Here is a 23,849-nt window from a genome sequence, read left to right as displayed (position 1 = left end):
CAAATGAAATAACAAGACTCAATTAATGAATTGGTTGACCATGGCAGTCATCCTGAAAATCCTATCACTACTCTTTCCAAACGGAAAATCCAATCAACATGGGTTTTCACTAGAAACCTTTTTGTCATTTCTAGTTCTCCCTGATGAATATCCTGCTGATCTGGCTTCCAATATGGCTACCACGGTGGCCATCTTGAAAATGTTGTTGCTCTTCCTTCTAGATGAATAGTGAGTTTTAGTTGGGGTTTTCACCAAAAGGCTTTATGTGGTATCTGGTTTGATCCTAAATAGTGAAAGTCAGACATCTGTTATGGCTGCCATGTTTGCTATTTTGCAGATCTTCTGATTACTACTATACCAATATGAAAGTCACATCAGCATGGGGTTTTCACCAGAAGAATTCTGGTTCATTTTAAATTAAAATTGTGCCAATCTAGCCTCCAGTATAGCTGCCATATTGGCTACTTTGAAAATCATTTGTATTGCTTATTCTCATAGATGGATGGTTACATTAAAAATGGACCACTCCGGTGGCCTAGTGGTTAAAACGTCCACCTTGAATGCTGGAGGTCGTGGGTTCGATCCCCGGCCGAGTCATACCAAAGACTTATATAAATGGTACTACCAGCTGCCTCGCTTGGCACTCAGCGTTAAGAGGTTAGTATTAGGACTGGTCAGCCTGGTGTCAGGATAATGTGACTGGGTGGGACATCATGCTACATGTCTGTGGCATGATGCCCCAGTGCTAGACATCACTATAAATTGCCACACTGCAGACATCATAGCGATATGACTGAAACATTGTTAAAGCTATGTTAAAAATCCAAATCACACAGCACATTAAAAATTGAGTTTTCACCTAAAGGTATTATGATGTTGTTCCTAAATGAAAATGGAGCTGATCTGACATCCAGTATAACCAGCATGGTAGCCAACTTTAACATCTTGTTATCATGATAAGTTGTGAATGGATGAACATATGCACATTGGGGTATCAGAAAATCGTGATGTTGACCTGATCTTAAATGAAAATGTTGCCAATCTTACATTCAGTTTGGTCGCGTGAAATCTTGAGAGAACCCATTCACCTTCAAAATAAGTAAAGCTGTGTGACAAACCATAGCTGATACATCTCTGTTTGTAAATATCCTGATTCATTATCTATGACTTTCACAAAATCATCAGAAATAGATAAATTCTAAAACAAATCAGATATTGCTTACATCAGTATCAGAGCATAATATATCTCTTAATAAAGCCTTCACTTGTAATTCTAATCATGCAAACTGAGGAAAGTGCTGAATGAATGAAATCCTCAGATTATATTTTGGAGAGTGGAGAATCCAACCCAGTTAGTTTAAATAAAAGGTTAAGACTAATTTAACTAACGACCATGTGATTTGATACAATGGTCATTTGCCACCATGTCTGTTATTGGCTCCATTGGCCTAGTGTCATCTTAGTCCCAAAAGTGCTAGTGTCATCAGAGTCCAAAAGTGCTAGTGTCGTCTGAGTGCTTACATGAGTTGAAGGCTTATAAACAAGAAATGGTCATCTCTTGAAATCCTGAAAATTCTTTTCAGCCAATAGAGCATAAGCCTTTTCAAGGGACTCTTTGAATTTTTGCTAAACTAATTACATGTCTTAGGGTGCATTTAAATGGCCACTGAATAATCGTGACTTAAAAATAGTTATAAAATATCACTTAGAGAATTTAATATTGGATTGTAAGAGATAAAAAACATCTGAGTATTAGTTTTCACTGCAAAGATTGAACCTCTTGCAGACAATATATGTCAGGAAGTGAACAATTGTGAAACTGTACAGTGCATTGTAACCTCTGCATTGCAATATTGGGTGGCAATGCATCTTCGAAGTGAAAAGCTTCAAACATGATATAGTGAACTAACATTCATGGTATGTTAATGCAGATGATGGGGACATTATTTAGGATGATATTGGTGTAAGCTATATCCATGTGAAATTTGCCTGAATATGTTTTTAAAGCAAACTATGTATGCACTATATTCACTATATATACACTATATACACTTTCAATATAGGTCCTGTTTACTTTTAATTTTGTGCATGCTGTTACGATCTGCATCAAAGAAGTGGTAATTTTGGCATTATAAAAGAATGACAATAAGCTTTATTTTAACACATGATAATTTCTTATTTAAATATTACAGTGATTTCCCTTCTTGAATGCTGGTTGTAAATTTGCTTCCAGGCCCAGTCATTCCTGTGGAGATCCTTCGTATGGATGATAAATCCCTTCAGTTATACAAAGAAGCTTTGCGAGATGGAAAGGAGAAGGTTTATAGCATTAGAGTCATGGTGGTTGGTCAGTTTGGGGTTGGAAAGACAACATTAACAAAGCGCCTCCTTGGACAGCATGTTGATATATCTGAGCGGAAAAGTACAGAAGGAATTGATGTATATAAACATTGTTGCAAAATTGCTTTGGATACTGGGGAATGGATAGTACAGCATGAAGGTAGGCCATCATTGTCCTGAAATATCACAAAGTTAAAACAGGAGTTGTGTTATTCTGCCTGTCTGAAAGTGCATGAGTAATGATGTATAATTCCTACTCTAGTGTGTATAGAAATTTTAAACCAGGGGATGTGATTACGGTTATTTTGAGCAATGATGTATAACTCCTCCTTATGTGTGCATAGAGATTTTAAACAAGGGGATATGATTATGGTCATTTTGAGCAATGATGTATAATTCCAAGCTTTGGATACGATTAAGGTCACTTTAAGACATGCACCACCTTTAGAACCTTGTTTCATCCACCACTGGGGCAGTGTAGTGTGTAATACTATAATGCAAGCCAGTTTGTAAATTTACCTGTGTATTGACTAAGAAGAAATGCACACTATATGATGTTCCTGAATGTATTTTAATGGTATACATTAGAGCTGGAATCAGGTGTAAGGGTCAAATCCCACCCACCCCGAAAATAAGATTGCATGGAGTGTTACTAGCAATGGATTTAGCTTGTGTATATTTACCCAAGAACAGCACAATATAATGGAGTGTTACTATTGCTGGATTTAGCTTGCATATTTTCCGCCAGAACAGTACAGTTGAATGGATAGTCGCTAGTAGTGGCTTTAGCTTGTGTATATTTTCCCCCCAGAACATTAATATTAAATGCGGAGTTACTAATCATGAATTTTGGTTGTGTAATTTTTCCCCAGAACAATAAGATTGAATGGAGAGATATCAATGGTATATTGTGGCCAGTTAGTTTGATTGGCAGGATGAAAACTTAGGTGAGACATGAAATTCAGCCCGGTGTGTTTGTAGATATTATCTGCAATCCTTATTTCATCAAACACATCCTGCACCCATTCCAAGTAAACTGATTATGTAGTAAACACATTTTGCCAGGAAACCTGGCTGATCTAATAGCATAGCTATGTGTCCGTCATGTTGAGTGTTTGGAGTTGTGAATCCATAAAAATTACTTGTGTGTAATGAACATTTTATTGTCATGAATGGACATATTTTGGTACAACATTCAATTTGACTGTATTGTTTCTTAGCCCTATAGCAAGGGGATGTAACTGTTGTCCCCTGACTCTATAGCAAGGGGATGTAACTGTTGTTCCCTGACCCTATAACAAGGGGATGTGACTATATTGTTCCCTGACTCTTTAGCAAGGGATATGATTATTGTCCTGTGACTCTATAGCAAGGGACATGACTATTTTCCTGTGACCCTATAGCATGGCATGTGACTATATTGTTCCCGGACCCTATAGCAAGGGATGTGACTGTTATTATTCCCTGACTCTATAGCAAAGGATGTGACTGTATTATTCCCTGACTCTATAGCAAGGGATGTGACTGTATTATTCCCTGACTCTGTAGCAAGGGGATGTGACTATATTGTTCCCTGACTCTATAGCAAGGGATGTGACTGTATTATTCCCTGACTCTGTAGCAAGGGGATGTGACTATTGCCCCTTGACTCTTTAGCACTGGATGTGACTATATCTTTTCCAGACTCTATAGCAGAGGATATGACTATTGTCCCATGACTCTATAGCAAGTGGATGTCACTATATTGTTTCCTGACTCAATAACAAGCGGATGTGACAGAGTTTGTCCCCGACTTAAAAGCAAGAGGGTTTGACTATTGTCCCCTGACCCTGTAGCAAAGGGATGTGACTATATTGTCATATGACCTTACAGTTAGGTGATGTGGCTGTATTATCCCAGACTCTATAGTGATTGGATGGGACTGTGTTGTCCCCTGACGTTGTAGTTAATATGCTTTCTTAGCATATAATTGTATATTGTGCCATAACAAAATCAATAAACAATATGTAGCGTAATTAATCATTGCTATATTTGGCTATACACATTTATCTTTGTTTATTTTATTATTATCTAAGCTTCAGAACAGTCTTTGAGACTTCAACGTCTCGTAAAGCTCTTGACTGGTCGAACTGAGAGGCATGAGGACAGTGGTGAGCAGAAAGGACGCACACCGGTTATTTATCAAAGAGAGACAACTCCTGATGAACTGCATAGTCCAGTCCATTACAGTGACGATGACGATGATGTATCAAGTAACACAGTCATCTTTATAAATGATTTGAGTGACAGTTCAGAGTCAGACATTGACAAAGAAGTTGAGGTAAATAGTGTTACCGTTCAGAAGAGTGGAAGACGTGTAACCACTGACCAGGAAGCTGATATTACCAAAAACCAACCAGAAGGATCATCTTTTGTCAATGTGGATCCAAGACATCCAGCTCTGGAGATGGGTGGCATTACTGTTCAGGAGAGTAAAAGTCTTGTAACCAGTAAAGATGATGCAATGATGGAATTCCTTCAGTTGGTCAATGAGAAGACAGACAAGCTGGAGAAGAGTTTAGTAGAGTATGCAGCATTGGCAATGTGGGACTTTGCAGGCCAATATGTATTTTACACTACACACCAGACATTTCTGACGTGTCGTGCAATTTATCTGTTGGTCACAGATCTTAGTAAGCAGGTCACAGATCTTGTGGAAGATGATGAATGCTTCTTTGATACAGAGGGAGTAAAACTATGTAAAGTTCAAGGTAATGTTAATCCATTCTTAGGAAACTAGAAGTAAGACTCTTCAGGTTAAATATAATGTTAACCCATTACAATTATCCTGACAGTAAGATCATAGCTTACATTAATTTGGGGGAATATAAATGTATTGAATACTGCATGTATAAATAAATATTACTGTGTGGTTCCATGCTAGATTTATCAAAAAACATAACCTGAGAAAGATTTTTTCTCAGTTGATTCATCCACTTCATTGCATATAATTGATTTCAATGTTAAATGGTTCTCAAGCACAGTGTATCATACTTTGATATCTGTCCATCCATCTGTGTGTTCATATTTGGTTTCAACAAAATAAGTTTAGTAATAGTCAGTGTGCTTTGTAACATCACAATCCTTGGCGGATAGCTCTCTTTTTGTCCTAGTCATTGTACTGTTCAGTGTACCATGTAGCATCACCATCCTTGGGGGATAGCTGTCACTTAGTCATAGTCCTTGTACTGTGTAACATCACCATCATTGGGGATAGTTGTCACTTACTCTCAGTCAGTGTACTGTAGAATATCACCATCCTTGGCAGATAGCTGTCATTAGTCTCAGTAATTGTGCTGTGCAATATCATCATCCTTGGGGGATAGCTGTCACTTAGTCCTAGTCCTTGTACTGTGTAACATCACCATCACTGGGGATAGCTGTCACTTAGTCCCAGTCAGTGTACCATGTAACATCACCATCTTTGGGGGATAGCTGTCATTTAGTCCTAGTCCTTGTACTGTGTAAAATCACCATCCTTGGGGGATAACTGTTGCTTAGTCCTAGTCAGTGTACTGTGTAACATCACCATCCTTGGTGGATTGCTGTCATTAGTCGCAGTCAGTCTGCTGTGCAATATCACAATCCTTGGGTGATAGCTGTCACTTAGTCCTAGTCCTTGTATTGTGTAACATCACCATCATTGGGGATAGCTGTCACTTAGTCCTTGTCAGTGTACTGTGTAACATCACAATCCTTGGGTGATAGCTGTCACTTAGTCCTAGTCCTTGTATTGTGTGACATCACCATTCTTGGGGTATAACTGTTACTTTAAAATCCTAGTGCTTGCACCTTGTAACTTCACCACCCTTGTGGGATAGATGTTACTCTGTCCTAGTCTTTGTGCTGTATACCTTCACCATCCTTAGTGGATTGAATTCAGTTGGGTAAAATAAGGATCTGCTGATTTCTGGGCTCCAAAGGACACAAGTTAAAGTCATTGTGACTTGGATATAAAAATTGATTTCCTCACAAAAAACTTTTGTTATAGACAACATACTGTTACTGAGGAACATAACCATCCTTTGGGAATAATAATAATGAGGACTTTATATAGCGCCTAATCTTTAGCAGCTCTAAGCGCTTTACAACATTAGACAACACATATAACATAAAAAACATATATAATGATATGATTACAAAAACAAACACCATGAAATCAGAAACCATAAAAAAAACATGCTGAAATTATTTAAGGTAGGAAACTTTATTAGGTCTTTAAGTCTGTCACTTAGTCCTAGTCATTGTACTGTGTAACATCTCCATCCTTTTGGGATAGCTCTCAATTAGTAGAACTAAGCGAGAGCTATCCAGTGTACTGTGCAACATCACCATCCTTTGGGGATAGCTGTTACTTAGTCCTAGTCCTTGTACTTTGTAACATAACCATCCTTGGGGATGGCTGTTGCTTAGTCCTAGTCCTGGTACTGTGTAACATAACCATCCTTGGGGATGGCTGTTACTTAGTCCTAGTCCTGGTACTGTGTAACATAACCATCCTTTGGGGATGGCTGTTACTTAGTCCTAGTCCTGGTACTGTGTAACATAACCATCCTTGGGGATGGCTGTTACTTAGTCCTAGTCCTGGTACTGTGTAACATAACCATCCTTGGGGATGGCTGTTACTTAGTCCTAGTCCTGGTACTGTGTAACATAACCATCTTTGGGGATAGCTGTTACTTAGTCCTAGTCCTGGTACTGTGTAACATAACCATCCTTGGGGATAGCTGTTACTTAGTCCTAGTCCGCCTACTAAGTTTGAGCTATCACAGTGTGATTTGTAACATCACCATCCTTGGGGGATAGATGTCACTTAGTCCTAGTCAGTATACTGTGAAACATCACTGTCTTTGGGGGATAACTGTTACTTAGTCCTAGTGCTTGCACCCTTGTGGGATAGCAGTCACTCTGTCCTAGTCCTTGTACTATTCAGTTTCACCATCCTTAGGGAATATAATTCAGGCAGGTAAAATAAGAATCTGCTTATTTATGGGCTCCAAAGGACACAGGTAAAAGTTCATTTGACTTGGATACAAAATTTGATTTCCACACAATAAACTTTTGTTATAGACATACTGTTACAGGATATCACTGCACTGGCCGTTAACATGGTGACCATTCAGTGACTCACTATGCTCTCTCTGGCCAATACACTCTAATCAGAATAAAGGCCCAGTTATACTTGGTCCTTAACTGCAAGAAGTCTGTATGATTCTGTGATGAAGTGGGGAATCCTTGCTATAAGAATGGACTAGGGATGATACACGGAGTTTCATCTCATTTATTAATAGTCACAAAATCATATGGAAGTAAATGCCAATTCATTGATTTAATATCATTTTATATATCTTATTGTGATGGAAAGATCCATATATAAAATGTATTTGAGCTTGTCCAGGCATTTAGTTCTGGAAAAGTTGAGTGGAAAGTGAGGACCCTTATTAATGTTGATTATCTGTTTGAATTTATTCTTTTAGAGTAGAAAAAGATACATGATATTCAATATTAAATTCCTAATAGTGTTGATACGTCACCAGTCAAATTTACTTAGACCTGAATTTGCTCATTTCCAGATCTGGTTGAAGTTTGGATGAATTCAGTACTTTGTTGTGCACCATCTCCCATAGCCAAAACGCCAGTAACATCACCAGCAGCTGCCATCACCATGACATCACCTGCATTGACATCCCATGTAGCTAGTACCTCAGCGACCTCCACTGATGTCAGTAATGCAGTGATTCCACCAGTGATCCTTGTTGGTACACATGTGGACAAAATACGACAGGTAGATTTATATGTCATTTAAAATACATTAGTGTCTCTAGTTTGCATACTTTGTCTGCATGGCTTGATGTGTTGTCTGTATAAGTCAACAATTATGCAAAAGTGTCCTCGGTTTGGATACTTTCTCAGCATGGCTTGATATGTTCTATGTGGAGGTCAATATGCAAAAGTGTCCTCAGTTTGGATACTTTCTCAGCATGGCTTGATGTTTTTAAAGTCAATATGCAATAGTGTTGTCCGTTTGGATATTTTGTCAGCATGGCTTGAGGTGTAGTCTGTAGAAGGCAGTATGCAATAGTGTTCTGAGTTTGAATACTTTGTCAGCATGGCTTGAGGTGTGGACTGTAGAAGTCAATATGTAATAATGTCCTAAGTTTGAATACTTTGTCAGCATAGCTTGAGGTGTAGTCTGTAGAAGTCAGTATGCAATAGTGTCCTCAGTTTGAATACTTTGTCAGCATGGCTTGAGGTGTGATCTGTAGAAATCAATATGCAATAGTGTCCTCAGTTTGAATACTTTGTCAGCATGGCTTGAGGTGTGGTCTGTAGAAGTCAATATGCAATAGTGTCCTCAGTTTGAATACTTTGTCAGCATAGCTTGTGGTGTGATCTGTAGAAGTCAATATGCAATAGTGTCCTCAGTTTTAAATGTCATTTAAAATGCAAAGGTCTCATTAGTTTGAATATTGGATCTATTATCAGCATGGCCATCTGTCGGCCTGTCAAACGTTCTTGATAGAGACAGATAGCTAAATTACTATTAAGCCAAACCTTATGAGGATTAAATATTAATTAGATAATCTTGATTGAGTCGCCACGATCAAATTACATTGTCAGACTCTTTAAATTAACCTATAAAATATTTAACTGAAAAACCTCCAGAAACAGACTTTTTTGTGTGAGTATAGCCAGATTTATAATCTGAGAATTTGTTAACATCAATACTTAAATCCTAAATGGGTTTTGCTACAGTTAAGATAGTTTGGTTAACTAAATATTTCTTCATACTTGTTTCCTGGAACTATTTTCTTGACAAAATAATTGCAATCCTCTAAGAAGAAAATAAAGCAATGTCTTTGCTATTGACACAAGAATTGTTTTATTTTTAGAAAAGTTTCAATTCAATATATGAATATTTTTAATGAAATGATTAATAAAGATTATGACTATATAGGGAATCGTGGTAAGAAAACTAATTTTAGCACAAGAATGGAAGTTTTTCTAATTAATAATACTGTTAATAAAACATTATTCATTTCATTTCGTAAACCACTAGGTGGAAATTTACCAAACTTGGTATATACTGTAGGTTGAGGCGTCATCTGTTGTCACTTGGTCTGCCCTTTTGCACTTCTCTTCCTAAACCACTTGCTGGAAATTTACCCTACTTGGTATATACTGTTGATTGACAATCTGTCTGTTGTCAATTAGTCTGCTCTTACCATCTTTATTTCCTAAACTGCTAGGTGAAATTTTTACCAGCCTTGGTGCGTACTGTAGATTGACCCTCCAGCTGTTGTTAGTTGTTCTACCATTTTCCATTTTTGTTCCTAAATCACTATATGTCAATTTAGTGAACTTGGTATATAATGTCGGTAGACAATGTGTTGACTGTCTATTGAGGTCCCTGAGATTGGGTCAGAGGTCAGGTGTGGAAAAGTTTTAATTATAGTCTGTATGCTTTGTTAAGTGAAATTTACTATTTTTGCACTCTGCAGTGAACAGAACGATAATGAATGATAGACGTCAAACAACTTACAAAATACGGCCAGTCCCATCACTACATGTGCCTTCAGGGGGCCCCGAGTGGCCGAGTGGTCTAAAGCGCTCTTCGTTACGGATCACTGCCATCTCACCTCTGTCTGCGGCGGTTCGAGTCTAAGATTCAGCCAATGTGGGCATGTGAGAAAGCTTGTCAGTAGCTTCTCGTGGGTCGGTGGTTCTTTCCAGGGTTTTCAGGGTTCTTCCTCCACCATTAATACTGGCCGCCATGTATAGCCTATCGTGCTGAAAAATGGCGTTAAACCCCACAACAACAACAACAACAACATGTGCCTTCAGAATTGAACTAAATGGTAGTTATATATATATGTATATTCAGTATCATAGCCATTATTGTTGAAGGACTAAACACATTGAAATTTAAGTGTAAATTTTATGTTTTCTTTTTTGTTATTTATTTGCAAACAGAAGCTGCAGCTATCTATAATTTATTTGTCCATACCTCGGAGGATTACTTTTCATATTTAAACAGTAGGATAAATTCACTTTTCATGAGAAACATATCAAGGTGGGCCTCCTGTCAAGTCAGCGCATAAATATTGTAAATGTACAAAATATACTAGACTTCTCAAATTGATTTGTATTGTCCACATATATGATTCAGATATAGATGACTAATTGGTGAAATGGTATTTGATTATCAATCACTCATGATGTATTGTCATCCATGAGTAGTCTTCATTGTTTGGTGAAATGGTATTTGATTATCAATCACTCATGATGTATTGTCATTCCATGAGTGGTCTTCATTGATTGGTGAAATGGTATTTGATTATCAATCACTTCTGATGTATTGTCATTCCATGAGTAGTCTTCATTGATTGGTGAAATGGTATTTGATTATCAATCACTCTTGATGTATTGTCATTCCATGAGTGGTCTTCATTGATTGGTGAAATGGTATTTGATTATCAATCACTTCTGACGTATTGTCATTCCATGAGTAGTCTTCATTGATTGGTGAAATGGTATTTGATTATCAATCACTCATGATGTATTGTCATTCCATGAGTGGTCTTCATTGATTGGTGAAATGGTATTTGATTATCAATCACTTCTGATGTATTGTCATTCCATGAGTAGTCTTCATTGATTGGTGAAATGGTATTTGATTATCAATCACTTCTGATGTATTGTCATTCCATGAGTAGTCTTCATTGATTGGTGAAATGGTATTTGATTATCAATCACTCTTGATGTATTGTCATTCCATGAGTAGTCTTCATTGATTGAATGATCCACAATGGAGATGCTATTGGCCCACCAGCCAAGGAACTGTGGTGATTTGTTAATATTATATTACTCTGTCATGGAGCAAAAGTGGAGGGATTAAGTCCCCCACTGCTTTGCATGGGGTCCCGTAAATACATGTGAGCTGTTCTGCTGGTGGGCTGGATATATGAATTAGTGCTCTTAAGATATTTTTTTGGGGTAAGTTGTTGCTGTTGTTGGGTTTAACGCCCTTTTTCAGCACAATATACATGGTGGCCAGTATTAATGATGGAAGATGAATCCAGGAAAGAACCACCGACCCACAAGAAGCTACCAGAAAGCTTTCTCACATACCCACACTGGCTGAATCCAAGATTCAAACTGGCGCCAACAGAGGTGAGATGGCAGTGATCCGTAACGGAGAGCGCTTTAGACCACTTGGGCACTAGGGCCCCCTCCTAAATGAGGTAATGTAAAATGATTCTCATTTTACTAGAGAGACAAATTAGTTTAAAATATTTGTAGATTGAATGTTTTATTGTTTGGTCATGGACTAAAAGAGAGTGTATCTAGGTGTTGGAGTTGAGATTGGGCATCAAACATAGTAACAATAATTAGACATTTGTCACTAGAACTCAGTACAAAAAATGATTAAAGAAATAGCACTGGCATTAAACAGATGTCAGAGTCCACTGTCCAAAGCATGGAGAATACTTAAGGCTTTTTGATATTAGCTTAAAGTTTTGGCTGAAGTGGCAATAATTCTGATGAACAAAAACAGTAAAGATAAATACATGTAGTGACTTTTTCCTTGCTTTGGTGCACACCATCATGATTGCAAAACATCCTGAATTGGCACCATCCTCTCAAAATGCTCAATTCAAGGTGGGATTTGTCTCAAAAATTGCTCTAGGTAATTCTTATGAAATGACGTAACAATTCAAACACTATTCAACAGGTATTTATCTCAACTGTATTTCTTTTCTTAGCAATTGTGCTATATTAAAACACAGCCATTTGTTTCATTCAGATAGGGTTTGAAACTAGCATCTGTTTGACTTATTTTGTTCAACTTTCATGATAATTCTGACACAACTTGATTAGTGTTTAGTATGAAAATTCAGCATTATTGCCACGAGGTACTTTTACTGTTCATTTAATGGTCACTTGTATGTAAAATTTCTCCATTCCTTCGTATCTTGTCTGTTTGGATCAAATTACATGGGTAGACACTTCCATTATGTCAGATAGTGAATACGCTACTTTCAGTTGGATTGGTGGCTGTTGAATAAGATACTTTCACTTGGATTGGTGGCTGTTGAGAAAACTACATGTACTTTCAATTTGGATTGGTGGCTGTTGAATAATCTACTTTCAGTTTCGATTGGTGTATGTTGAATAAACTACTTTCAATTTGGATTGGTGGCTGTTGAATAAACTACTTTCAATTTGGATTGGTGGCTGTTGAATAATCTACTTTCAGTTTCGATTGGTGTATGTTGAATAAACTACTTTCAATTTGGATTGGTGGATGTTGAATAAACTACATGTACTTTCAATTTGGATTGGTGGCTGTTGAATAGGCTACTTACATTTCAGATTGGTATCTGTTGAATAAACTACATACATTTGGATTAGTGGCTGTTGAATAAACTAATTACATTTCAGATCTTTGGCTGTTGAATAAACTAATTACATTTTGGATTGGTGGCTGTGGAATAAACTACTTACATTTTGGATTGGTGGCTGTTGAATAAACTACATTTACTTTCAATTTGGATTGGTGGCTGTTGAATAGGCAACTTCCATTTCAGATTGGTATCTGTTGAATAAACTATTTACATTTGGATTGGTGGCTGTCGAATAAACTACTTTCATTTGGATTGATGGCTGTTGAATAAACTACTTATATTTTGGATTGGTGGCTGTTGAATAAACTACTTACATTCGGATTGGTGGCTGTTGAATAAACTACTTACATTTTTGATTGGTGGCTGTTGAATAAGCTACTTTCATTTGGATTGATGGCTGTTGAATAGGTTACTTACATTTCAGATTTGTGGCTGTTGAATAAACTAGTACTTACATTTCAGATTTATGGTTGTTGAATAAACTACTTATATTTTTGATTGATAGCTGTTGAAAACTCAGTAGGCTATGATCAATCGGATTTGTGGTTGTTGAATAGGCTACTTCCATTTTGGATTGGTGGCTGTTGAATTGGGTACATTGTTACATTTAGGCTCTTACAAAACATAACAAGAAATGAGTGAAGACAGCAAACTTTGTAAAATTTAACAAATAATTTATTTCCCTGGAAAAACAAGGTAAAAATGAGAAAAAGAACTTATGGCTTTACGAATGAAATCCAATAATAATTCAAGAATAAAAAACAATAGAAGTTATATTAATAAAAAGTCATAATGAAACTTAAGTTAAATCCCAATGAAATCCAAAAAGGAGTGGTCAGTGTCATACTGATGTGTCAACAATTCATTGTTGAATCATCACAGAAAATAATATTCCAGTGTTTGAATTCTTTGTGAATTTCGATAACTCTCCTTGTCCAAGAATTAACTTAGAGCACAAGTATTTCCAGGGAAAATTAATCTCTTGGAATCCAAACAATTTGAAGAAAACAACATTATTAGCCCAAAAAACTGGTCACAACATAAAATCCTTTGACTTCTCACGTGTTAAGGCAAGAATGACTATTCTTTCTCCATATATCAATAATAACTCTAGCTACGGCACAAAACAGATGGTGGCTGTTGAATAGGCTACTTTCAGTTTGGACTGGTTGCTGTTAAATAAACTACTTTCAAGTCAGATTGGTGGCTATTGAATAGGCTACTTTCGAGTCGGATTAGTTGTTATTGAATAGGATACTTTTAATTTGGATTGGTGGCTGTTGAATATGATACTTTTAATTTGGATTGGTGGCTATTGAATATGATACTTTTAATTTGGATTGTTGGCTATTGAATAGGATACTTTCAATTTGGATTGGTGGCTATTGAATAGGATACTTTTAATTTGGATTGGTGGCTATTGAATAGGATACGTTTAATTTGGATTGGTGGTTATTGAATATGATACTTTCAATTCTGACTGTTATTGAAAAGGCTACATGCAGTTAAGTTTGGTGTTTATGGTTTACTCTGGACTGAAGTGATCAGTGTCAGCCCTTACAGCCATTCAGGACATAAAGTGGCTTACTCAATGAATGACATACCCTTTTATTAATTTAAAATTCAGGTACTATTGGATTAATTATTTAATTTATTATAATTCAGTCTAAATAAGATATTTTATGATCAGAACTTAGAATAGAAGTCATCAGCTGTATACATTAAGTTATTTAAAACTTTCATACTATGGTCAAGTTACAATGAAATCATATTGTGCACGTCTCCATTAGAAAATATGTCTTCCTACAGAATTAATTTTAGATAGTCCACACCATTAATTGAACAAATAATTGTATGTTACTGCCCCTATAGTCTGTCCTTATCACTCAAACATTTGGCTGTGTTGGAATTGAAGATCAAGATTGAGAGAATTCTACATTCATTTAATTATTAGTCTCTCATTACAACATAAAGGGTATATTTCATTTTACTGGGAAAATACCATATATATATATATATATATATATCACTGTGTGGTACAAAACATGTGATATTTTAAAGAATGGAAAGCCCTGACTTAAACTATATCCTGTATTTATGCAAGAAAGATAATTTTCTGTTCATTTTATACAAAACTTGTTTTTAAATCTGAGCTGGATGATTAAACTAGTTCTTCAGAACACAAATGGTTTAATAGTAAGTACTGGAGAATACAAGGAATGGTCAGGTTATTGAGGAACACAAATGGTTTAATAGTAAGTACTGAATAATACAAGGAATGTTTAGGTTATTGGGGAACACAAATGGTTTAATAGTAAGTACTGAAGAATACAAGGAATGGTCAGGTTATTGGGGAACACAAATGGTTTAATAGTAAGTACTGAAGAGTACAAGGTATGTTCAGGTTATTGGGGAACACAAATGGTTTAATGGTAAGTAATGGAGAATACAAAGAATGGTCAGGTTATTGGAGAACACAAATGGTTTAGTAGTAAGTACTGGAGACTACAAGGAATGGTCAGGTTATTGGAGAACACAAATGGTTTAATAATAAGTACTGGAGAATACAAGGAATGGTCAGGTTATTGGGGAACAAAATTGGTTTGATGGTAAGTACTGAATAATACAAGGAATGGTCAGGTTATTGGGTAGAAAAGTGCAGGAAGGGCAACAGTTACATTCGCTGACATCATTTGATGATTTGAGTATTGTCATGGAGTGAAAAATGATTTGTCACCACCTGAAATTACAAATCAAACCCAAGGATTACATCAAGTTAAGAGACAGCAAGCAGTCATTGAGCTGTCCAGGTTTTGGAAATGCAATTTGTGAAATTGGACAGGACATAATGAATGGCCAAGTGTATACTACTTTACAAAGTTTTTAGTTGAACATAATGTTTACCATTGATGTCAAATGAATCATTTCTGAAGTTTTATAAACGTGTTTTCCAGCTTGATTAACCGTACTTATTATTTGGTACACCTTACTGAAAAGAGCTTGAACTGTTGTAGAATAATCAACTGCCAGACTGAGAAGGTTTTGTTACATTTTGCAGGTCAGTCAACATGATCTTTTCATAAATTCACCTCATTTTCATCATTTTTCAAGGCTGCTTTTATAAATATCTGTGACTTGAAGTGGCGGTATGATTGGGATGACTTATTCCCTTGCAGTAAATTATTTTTTTGTCATTTTGCATATTATTTTACACCGCCTAACCACAGTTCATCAAGGCATCACAGCTCGTTTAACAGTGTTGTCAAGGGAAACTAATTTCATACAGACACAAACAGTGCTGAGTCAAATGTCTTCAGGAAAAACAATTTCCATGTCTGAAATGTAGTGGATGTAGTTTCCATTTATTGCTTCTAGCTCACAAAGTGCTCATTTTTCTTTCTGCTTGTTTAACTTTTGTAGGTTCATATGATCAAATGTTGTATCACGTGATGGGAAGTCTTTTATTTTCACATATAAAAATATCACACATGCTTGACTTCAAAAATTAAAGGAATGATGATACAATATGAAAATTATTTCTCCAATAATCTTTTATAGTGTAGAGTAAGTATATAATAAAACTGACTCAAAGCCTGACAAATGTAATTCAATTAGATATAAATGCTTACGTAAATGAGTTTACAGTATTGTCAGTGCAGCATGTCCATGGGTGGATGAGTAGGTATTGGGGGGTGTCAATAAACACCATAGTTGACAAAAAGGAAGAAAGATAAAATATAATGACAATTTTGTTAACACTGTTGAACATTCTAATAACAATACTTTGGATATTCAGGTAGGAACATTTACGATTTATTTCAGCTCTTGTACAATTTAAGATGGTGTCAGTGATTAATTTTAATAACCATAGTTATATTAATAGTAATGTCATTAAATTTAATATATACATATAAATGAGTATTTCATAATGAGCAACTAATATATAGATATTAATACTCAAAGGGAAAATGAGCAACTACATATAATGATAAATATTACAAAATAAACAACACCAACACCTAAAATATGTGATCAGTTTTGCTTTATTAATTTCAGGTTGTACACATGCAAAATGTACTTTGAGCAGTATATGATTTGTATTTAACTAAAATGCTTGTCGAAACTAAAGGCATGATACCATTAGAGGTCTTGTAGTGCTTGTTGTGATGTGTCTGCTCTTGTAAGCAACTGTTTGCCCATCTCATTACCTCGTCTAAATGTACATTTGATTGGCAAGGTGGGCCCTGAAAGTACCATTCCATTGTAGTTTCATCAAGACAGTTTTGCAAATACATTTGTAAACTACAATCTACCTATACACCCAACATGATTCATCTTCAAATAATTATTTAATATTTGGGAAATGCTGTCTGATCGTAGTGATGATGATGATGATGAATGAAATAATGATTTACATAAATAAGAATCTAAAAATAAATCATACAGTAAGGATATTCATTTGATCAGAACACCTCAGCCTGAACAAACAGACTATAGTAGTTAAGGACTTTTAAAACGTAATACAGCAGAATGAAAGATGTTCCTCAATACAGAACAATATTTATACACAGATAAAGAACAGATTAATCTCAAAACCATTAACAGACTAGTTAAGGACTTTAAAACTTAATACAGCAGGATAAAAGAGGTCCTCAATACAGAACAATAGTTATACACAGATAAAGAACAGATTAATCTCATGAACCATTAACAGACTATGGTAGTTAAGGACTTTAAAACTTAATACAGCAGGATGAAAGAGGTCCTCAATACAGAACAAAATTTATACACAGATAAAGAACAGAGTAACCTCATAAACCTTTAACAGACAAATGCTTTTACAACTAGCTGAGACATCTGTTGCAGATTATTATCCAAGATTTAATTTTTTTTTTTTTTTTTATAGCAGAATGGATCTATGTAAACACTGTATTGATATACGGACATTTCCTCCTACCACCCACACCCTCCATTACAACTTGCCCCATATTTTATTGACAATGGATGCTTCCCAATTCTGATAAAGTCCTGACAATCACTGCATTGTCAAACAGCATTATCTGAGTAGACAAATAGCAAGGTAACTAAGAAAATTACTGAAAGGAACTTGACCAAGTTTGACACACTCCTGGCATATGAGACTTTTTCATGATATCTGAGTAGAGTTACAAAACCTATACAAATATTGAATTAGTTGTTTACATAATTTAAGTCATCAACAGCATTTGTAGGATGTTGAGCCGAGGACATCCTACTGGCCCAGAGGTTTTGGTCAATTACTATAGCATTTGGTTATTAGGTCCATGTCAGCCAGATTAGCAATGACAACTGCTAATTTTATTTAGTCATTAGGTACATATCAACAAGACTAGCAATGACAATTGCTATGGCATTTGGTTATTAGGTACATATTAACAAGATTGGCAATGACAAACTGCTATGGCATTTTGGTTATTAGGTACATATCAACAAGATTAGCTATGTTAACTGCTGTGGCATTTGGTTATTAGGTACGTGTCAGCCAGATTAGCAATGTCAACTGCTAATTTTATTTAGTCATTAGGTGCATATCAACAAGACTAGCTATGACAATTGCTATGACATTTGGTTATTATGTACATATTAACAGATTGGCAATGACAACTGCTATAGCATTTGGTTCCTATGTACATATAAAATAGATTAGCAATTACAAGTGCCTTGGTATTTGGTTATTAGGTACATATCAACAAGATTAGCTATGTCCACTGCTGTGGCATTTGGTTGTTAGGAACATGTCAGCCAGATTAGCAGTCAGCAGTTACGGCATTTGGTTATATGGTACATATGAACAAGATTGGCAATGACAGCTGCTATGGCATTTTGTTATTATGTACATATAAACAAGATTGGCAGTGAATTGCTATGGCATTTGGTTATTAGGTACATGTCAGCCGGATTAGCAGTCAGCTGGTATGGCATTTGGTTATATGGTACATATTAACAAGATTGGCAATGACAGCTGCTATGGCATTTTGTTATTATGTACATATAAACAAGATAAGCAATGTCAACTGCTGTAGCATTTGGTTATTAGGTACATATCAACAAGATTGGCAGTGACAATTGCTATGGTATTTGGTTCTTAGGTACATGTCAGCCGGATTAGCAATGTCAACTGCTATGGCATTTGGTTATTGGGTAAATAAAAATAAGCAATGTCACTGCTATGGCATTTGGTTATTAGGTACATATAAACAAGATAAACAATGTCAACTGCTGTGACATTTGGTTATTAGGTACATATAAACAAAATAAGCAATGTCAACTGCTGTGGCATTTGGTTATTAGGTACATGTCATCCAGCTTAGCAATGTCAACTACTGTGGATTTGGTTATTAGGTACATATCAACAAGATTAGCAATGTCAGTTGCTATGGCATTTGGTTTTTAGGTACATGTCAGCCAAATTAGCAATGTCAACTGCTATGGCATTTGGTTATTAAGTATATATCAACAAGATTAGCAATGATAACTGCTATGGCATTTGCTTATTAGGTACATGTCCATCAGATTAGCTATGTCATGTGCATGTGTGCCTGTTTTAGTAAGCAATAGTAATAAAATGTGACAACAAAATATTTGAAAGATGTGCATAACATAAATATTACAGGTAAAATTTGTATAAGAAGGTTGGGTTATGCATTTATTTATTTCATACAGTAGATTCATGTTTCGCAATCAGGAAATAAATACTGTCATACCATGAATATATACAAAATACACTGCGTTTGGACTATTTTTGTCACTTTTTAACTTGTATTGAATGTATTTGTTTGCCATATTATGCCTTATAATATTGTTTGTCAGTATGATATATAATATAGTTTATGCATAGTCAATCATTGAACAGCGTCGAGCATTTCTTCAAATTAGAAACTCATTATGGCCAAGACAATGGCTGCTTAGGATAGACCAAGGAAACATTTTTAGTTGCATATCAATATTTGTCTTTTCATGAATCGTAGTTGTTTGTCTTTGTATGTATATCATATAGGTTACTGGTCAAGACCTCAACAGTCTCTGTGCTATGACCCAAAGGCTAAATTCCAGGGGATGGGTTCGGGTGGGTTAGGGAAAAGATTTTGGGGTATGATCCAGGCTTGTCATGCTGACAGGTACCAGCACTTGGGATGAGAACACGATTCTTATTAAGGTGTGCAAATTTACAATCAAAGGACCATTACTGACCGATATTCATATTTTTAGATTTGGCTGTATAAGACAAGTTCAGTGGCATTACACTTGTACTTGTGTACATGTATTAATGGACTGTATTACACTTCTCCATTCTAGACATGGAGTGAGTATAGTAACACAGGCATCCACACTTTTGACTGTTATGGACTTGTACTCTCAGTTACTTCATTATAAGTTTGTGCAAACAAATTATTACTAGTTCAATTAATTTAAGGTACATCTCCACTTAAGATTATATTTCTTATGATTTTCTATTAAATGAAGTGGTAGTGGTAGTGACTTAAAGTGTCTGTATGTTGCATTATAAACTTTTGTATGAATTACAAACTTGTTTGATGCAATAGAAACATGTTTGATGCATTATAAACTTGTTTGATTCATTATGAACTTGTTTATGCATTACAAACTTGTTTATGAATTACAAACTTGTTTATGCATTACAAACTTGTTTATGAATTACAAACTTGTTTATGCATTACAAACTTGTTTGATGCATTAGGAATGTGTTTGATGCATTATAATCTTGTTTATGCATTAGGAACTTGTTTGAGGCATTATGAACTTGTTTGATGCATTATGAACTTGTTTGAGGCATTATGAACTTGTTTGATGCATTATGAACTTGTTTACGCATTGCAAACTTGTTTATGCATTACAAACTTGTTTGATGCATTATGAATTTGTTTATACATTACAAACTTGTTTATGCATTACAAACTTGTTTGATGCATTATGAACTTGTTTGATGCATTAGGAATTTGTTTATACATTACAAACTTGTTTATGCATTACAAACTTGTTTGATGCATTATGAACTTGTTCAATGCATTATAAACTTGTTTGAGGCATTATGAACTTCTTTGATGCATTATGAACTTGTTTATGCATTACAAACTTGTTTATGCATTACAAACTTGTTTGATGCATTTTGAACTTGTTTGATGCATTATGAACTTCTTTGATGCATTAAGAAATTGCCTGATGCATTGTGAACTTGTTTGATGCATTATGAACTTGTTTGATGCATTACAAACTTGTTTGATGCATTAGGAACTTGTTTTATGCATTAAGAACTTATTTGATGCATTATAAACTTGTTTGAGGGATTAGGAACTTCTTTAATGCATTATGAACTTGTTTATGCATTGCACACTTGTTTGATGCATTATGGACTTTGATGCATTATGAACTCGCTTGATGCATTACAAATGTTTTATGCATTAGGAACTTGTCTGATGCATTAGGAACTTGTTTGATGCATTACAAACATGCCTGATGCATTATGAACTTATTCTGATGCATTATGAACTTGCATGATGCATTAGGAACTTCTTTGATGCATTATGAAATTCTTTGATGCATTAGGAACTTGTTTGATACATTAGGAATGTGTTTGATGCATTATGGACTTGTTTGGTGCATTACAAACTTGTTTGATGCATTATAATCTTGTTTATGCATTATGAACTTGTTTTTTTTTTGCATTATAAACTTGTTTGATGCATTACAAACTTGTTTGATGCATTAGAAACTTGTTTGATGTATTGAAAATGTGTTTACATAACCAACTTGTTTTGATGCATTGCAAACTTGTTTGATGCATTGTCAGTTTGATAAATTATAAACTAGCTTGGTGCATAATAAACTTGTTTGATACGTAATGAATGCATAATAAACTTGTTTGAGGCATGATAATCTTGTTTGATGTGTCATAAACTTATTTGATGCATTATGAACTTATTAGATGCATTAGGAACTTGTTTGTTCCATTATGAATTTATTTGATGCATTAGGAACTTGTTTGATGCATAATGAACTTGTTTTTATGATAAACTTTGAAGACAGATTAGTATTCACATCCTTTACACAAATTCTGACATATTGGAACCTTTATATTCCCTTGACGATGTCAAAGTTATGCACCCAACATGTGTCACTTCTAAATCATGCATTTTCTTCATTATAGGATAAACGTCGAGAAATCATCAGGAAATATTTTGATCAGATTTGTGTCATTCTGAAGGATAAACCAGCCTTTCAACACTTGGAGGACTTTTTTCCTATAGATAACACCCAGTTTGACCCTCAGTTAGAGAAACTGAAGAAAAGGATTTTTGAATTGGCTTCAGGTCAGCCATATTGGGGACAGGAAGTGCCTGCCAATTGGCTTCCCTTGGAAGCATCTCTCATGAAGCTCAAAGCCTCTGGTATTAAGGTATAGGAGAAAAAGATATTGTGCAAATAATCTTTTTGTCACAAAGAAATGTATCATACAACTTATGTGTATAATATGCAAAATATACCGCAGAGAAATGTATCATACAAATTGTGTGTACAATATGCAGAATATACAACATAGAAATGTATCGTACAACTTGTGTACAATATGCAAATATACCACATAGAAATGTATCCTACAACTTGTGTGTACAACATGCAAAATATACCACATAGAAATGTATGATACAACTTGTGTGTACAATATGTAAAATATACCACAAAGAAATGTATCATACAACTTGTGTGTACAATATGCAAAATATACCACAAAGAAATGTATCATACAACTTGTGTGTACAATATGCAGAATATACAACATAGAAATGTATCCTACAACTTGTACGTACAATATGCAAAATATACCACATAGAAATGTATCCTACAACTTGTGTGTACAACATGCAAAATATACCACATAGAAATGTATGATACAACTTGTGTGTACAATATGCAAAATATACCACATAGAAATGTATGATACAACTTGTGTACCATATGCAAAATATACCACATAGAAATGTATCATACAGCTTGTATGTACAATATTCAAAATATACAACATAGAAATATATCATACAACTTGTGTGTACAATATGCAACATAGATTTTAGATTTTACAGAAATCTTAACAAATTTTATCGGTGTTGTAAGTTTTTACCTGCTTGCTGTTGAACAAATCATGAGTATGGTTTAAATTTAGTCAGGAGTAAAATGTATGTATGATGTGAAATCAGAGGATATTTGAATGGTTCACTGCATCATTAGATCTGTCCTATTCAGTTAAGTGTTGTACGCATAACAACAAAAAATGTTTTGAATAAAATATTGTAATAAATCAAAATGTTAACCACACTGTAACTCCGGGTTTGTTTGCGTTTAATTCATCATGTCTTTCTTACCAATGAGGTCTTAATTATGTCCTAGCCAAGCAAAAGTAAAAAGATATCATGATAACTGGAACTAACATTATCAAACATATAAATTATGCTATATCTTCTCATTGGCAGAAATGATTGCCTATTCCTTTTGAATCTTGGTTTTCTTGTGGACTGAGAGAATCTAGCCTCATGTTTTGTCCACCTGGGTATGGAGTTTTATTACCAGTCTTAAATAGCTACATCCCCTTTATGTCAGCTTCATAACGATCATCATACTCAGAGTGTATTTCCAACAGGACATCAAATTTAGTGAGATTCCTTGCGCAAGTCCCTGGGTTAAACAGTGTGACAATGTATTTGATCATGTTGGGATGCTTGTATAAGCACCTGTTACAAATAATTTTTCTGGTGCAATGTTGCCCTTATTTCAGTCTACTTGTATGATCATTCCTTTGTCACTGGTACAACCATGCTGTTTTACAAGAGGAATTCCACTGGAGAAGCCCCAGCCATGAGTAAATGATAGGTATAGACACCAGCATGGGGGATCCATTTGTTACCGGTTAATCTATGGCAGATGAAACTGTCTCTTAAAGTCAACATTTTGAAATGAAGGCCATCATCAAAGCCTTTCAGTTCTGAAAAGACAGGCTTTACAGGAAGT

The 23,849-nt window shown here is 35.2% G+C and overlaps 1 protein-coding gene across 1 annotated transcript in view; it reads left to right on the top strand.

Annotated features, from left to right (window-relative positions):
- LOC149789822 (uncharacterized) overlaps positions 1–23,849 on the top strand; it is a 54,814-nt gene that overhangs the window by 8,558 nt on the left and 22,407 nt on the right. Inside the window, exons 3-6 of the mRNA XM_089971815.1 lie at positions 2,234–2,500; positions 4,416–5,090; positions 7,953–8,164; positions 21,994–22,242. Coding sequence (XP_089827941.1) covers positions 2,234–2,500; positions 4,416–5,090; positions 7,953–8,164; positions 21,994–22,242 — 1,403 coding nt within the window. The remainder of the gene's footprint in view (positions 1–2,233; positions 2,501–4,415; positions 5,091–7,952; positions 8,165–21,993; positions 22,243–23,849) is intronic.

This window comes from Sinohyriopsis cumingii, chromosome 10, assembly GCF_028554795.1.
Source record: "Sinohyriopsis cumingii isolate HCF-2022 chromosome 10, ASM2855479v2, whole genome shotgun sequence".
NCBI lineage: Eukaryota > Metazoa > Mollusca > Bivalvia > Unionida > Unionidae > Sinohyriopsis > Sinohyriopsis cumingii.
Note: the sequence above shows the minus strand (reverse complement) of the source record. Positions and strands in the feature narration are given on the sequence as shown.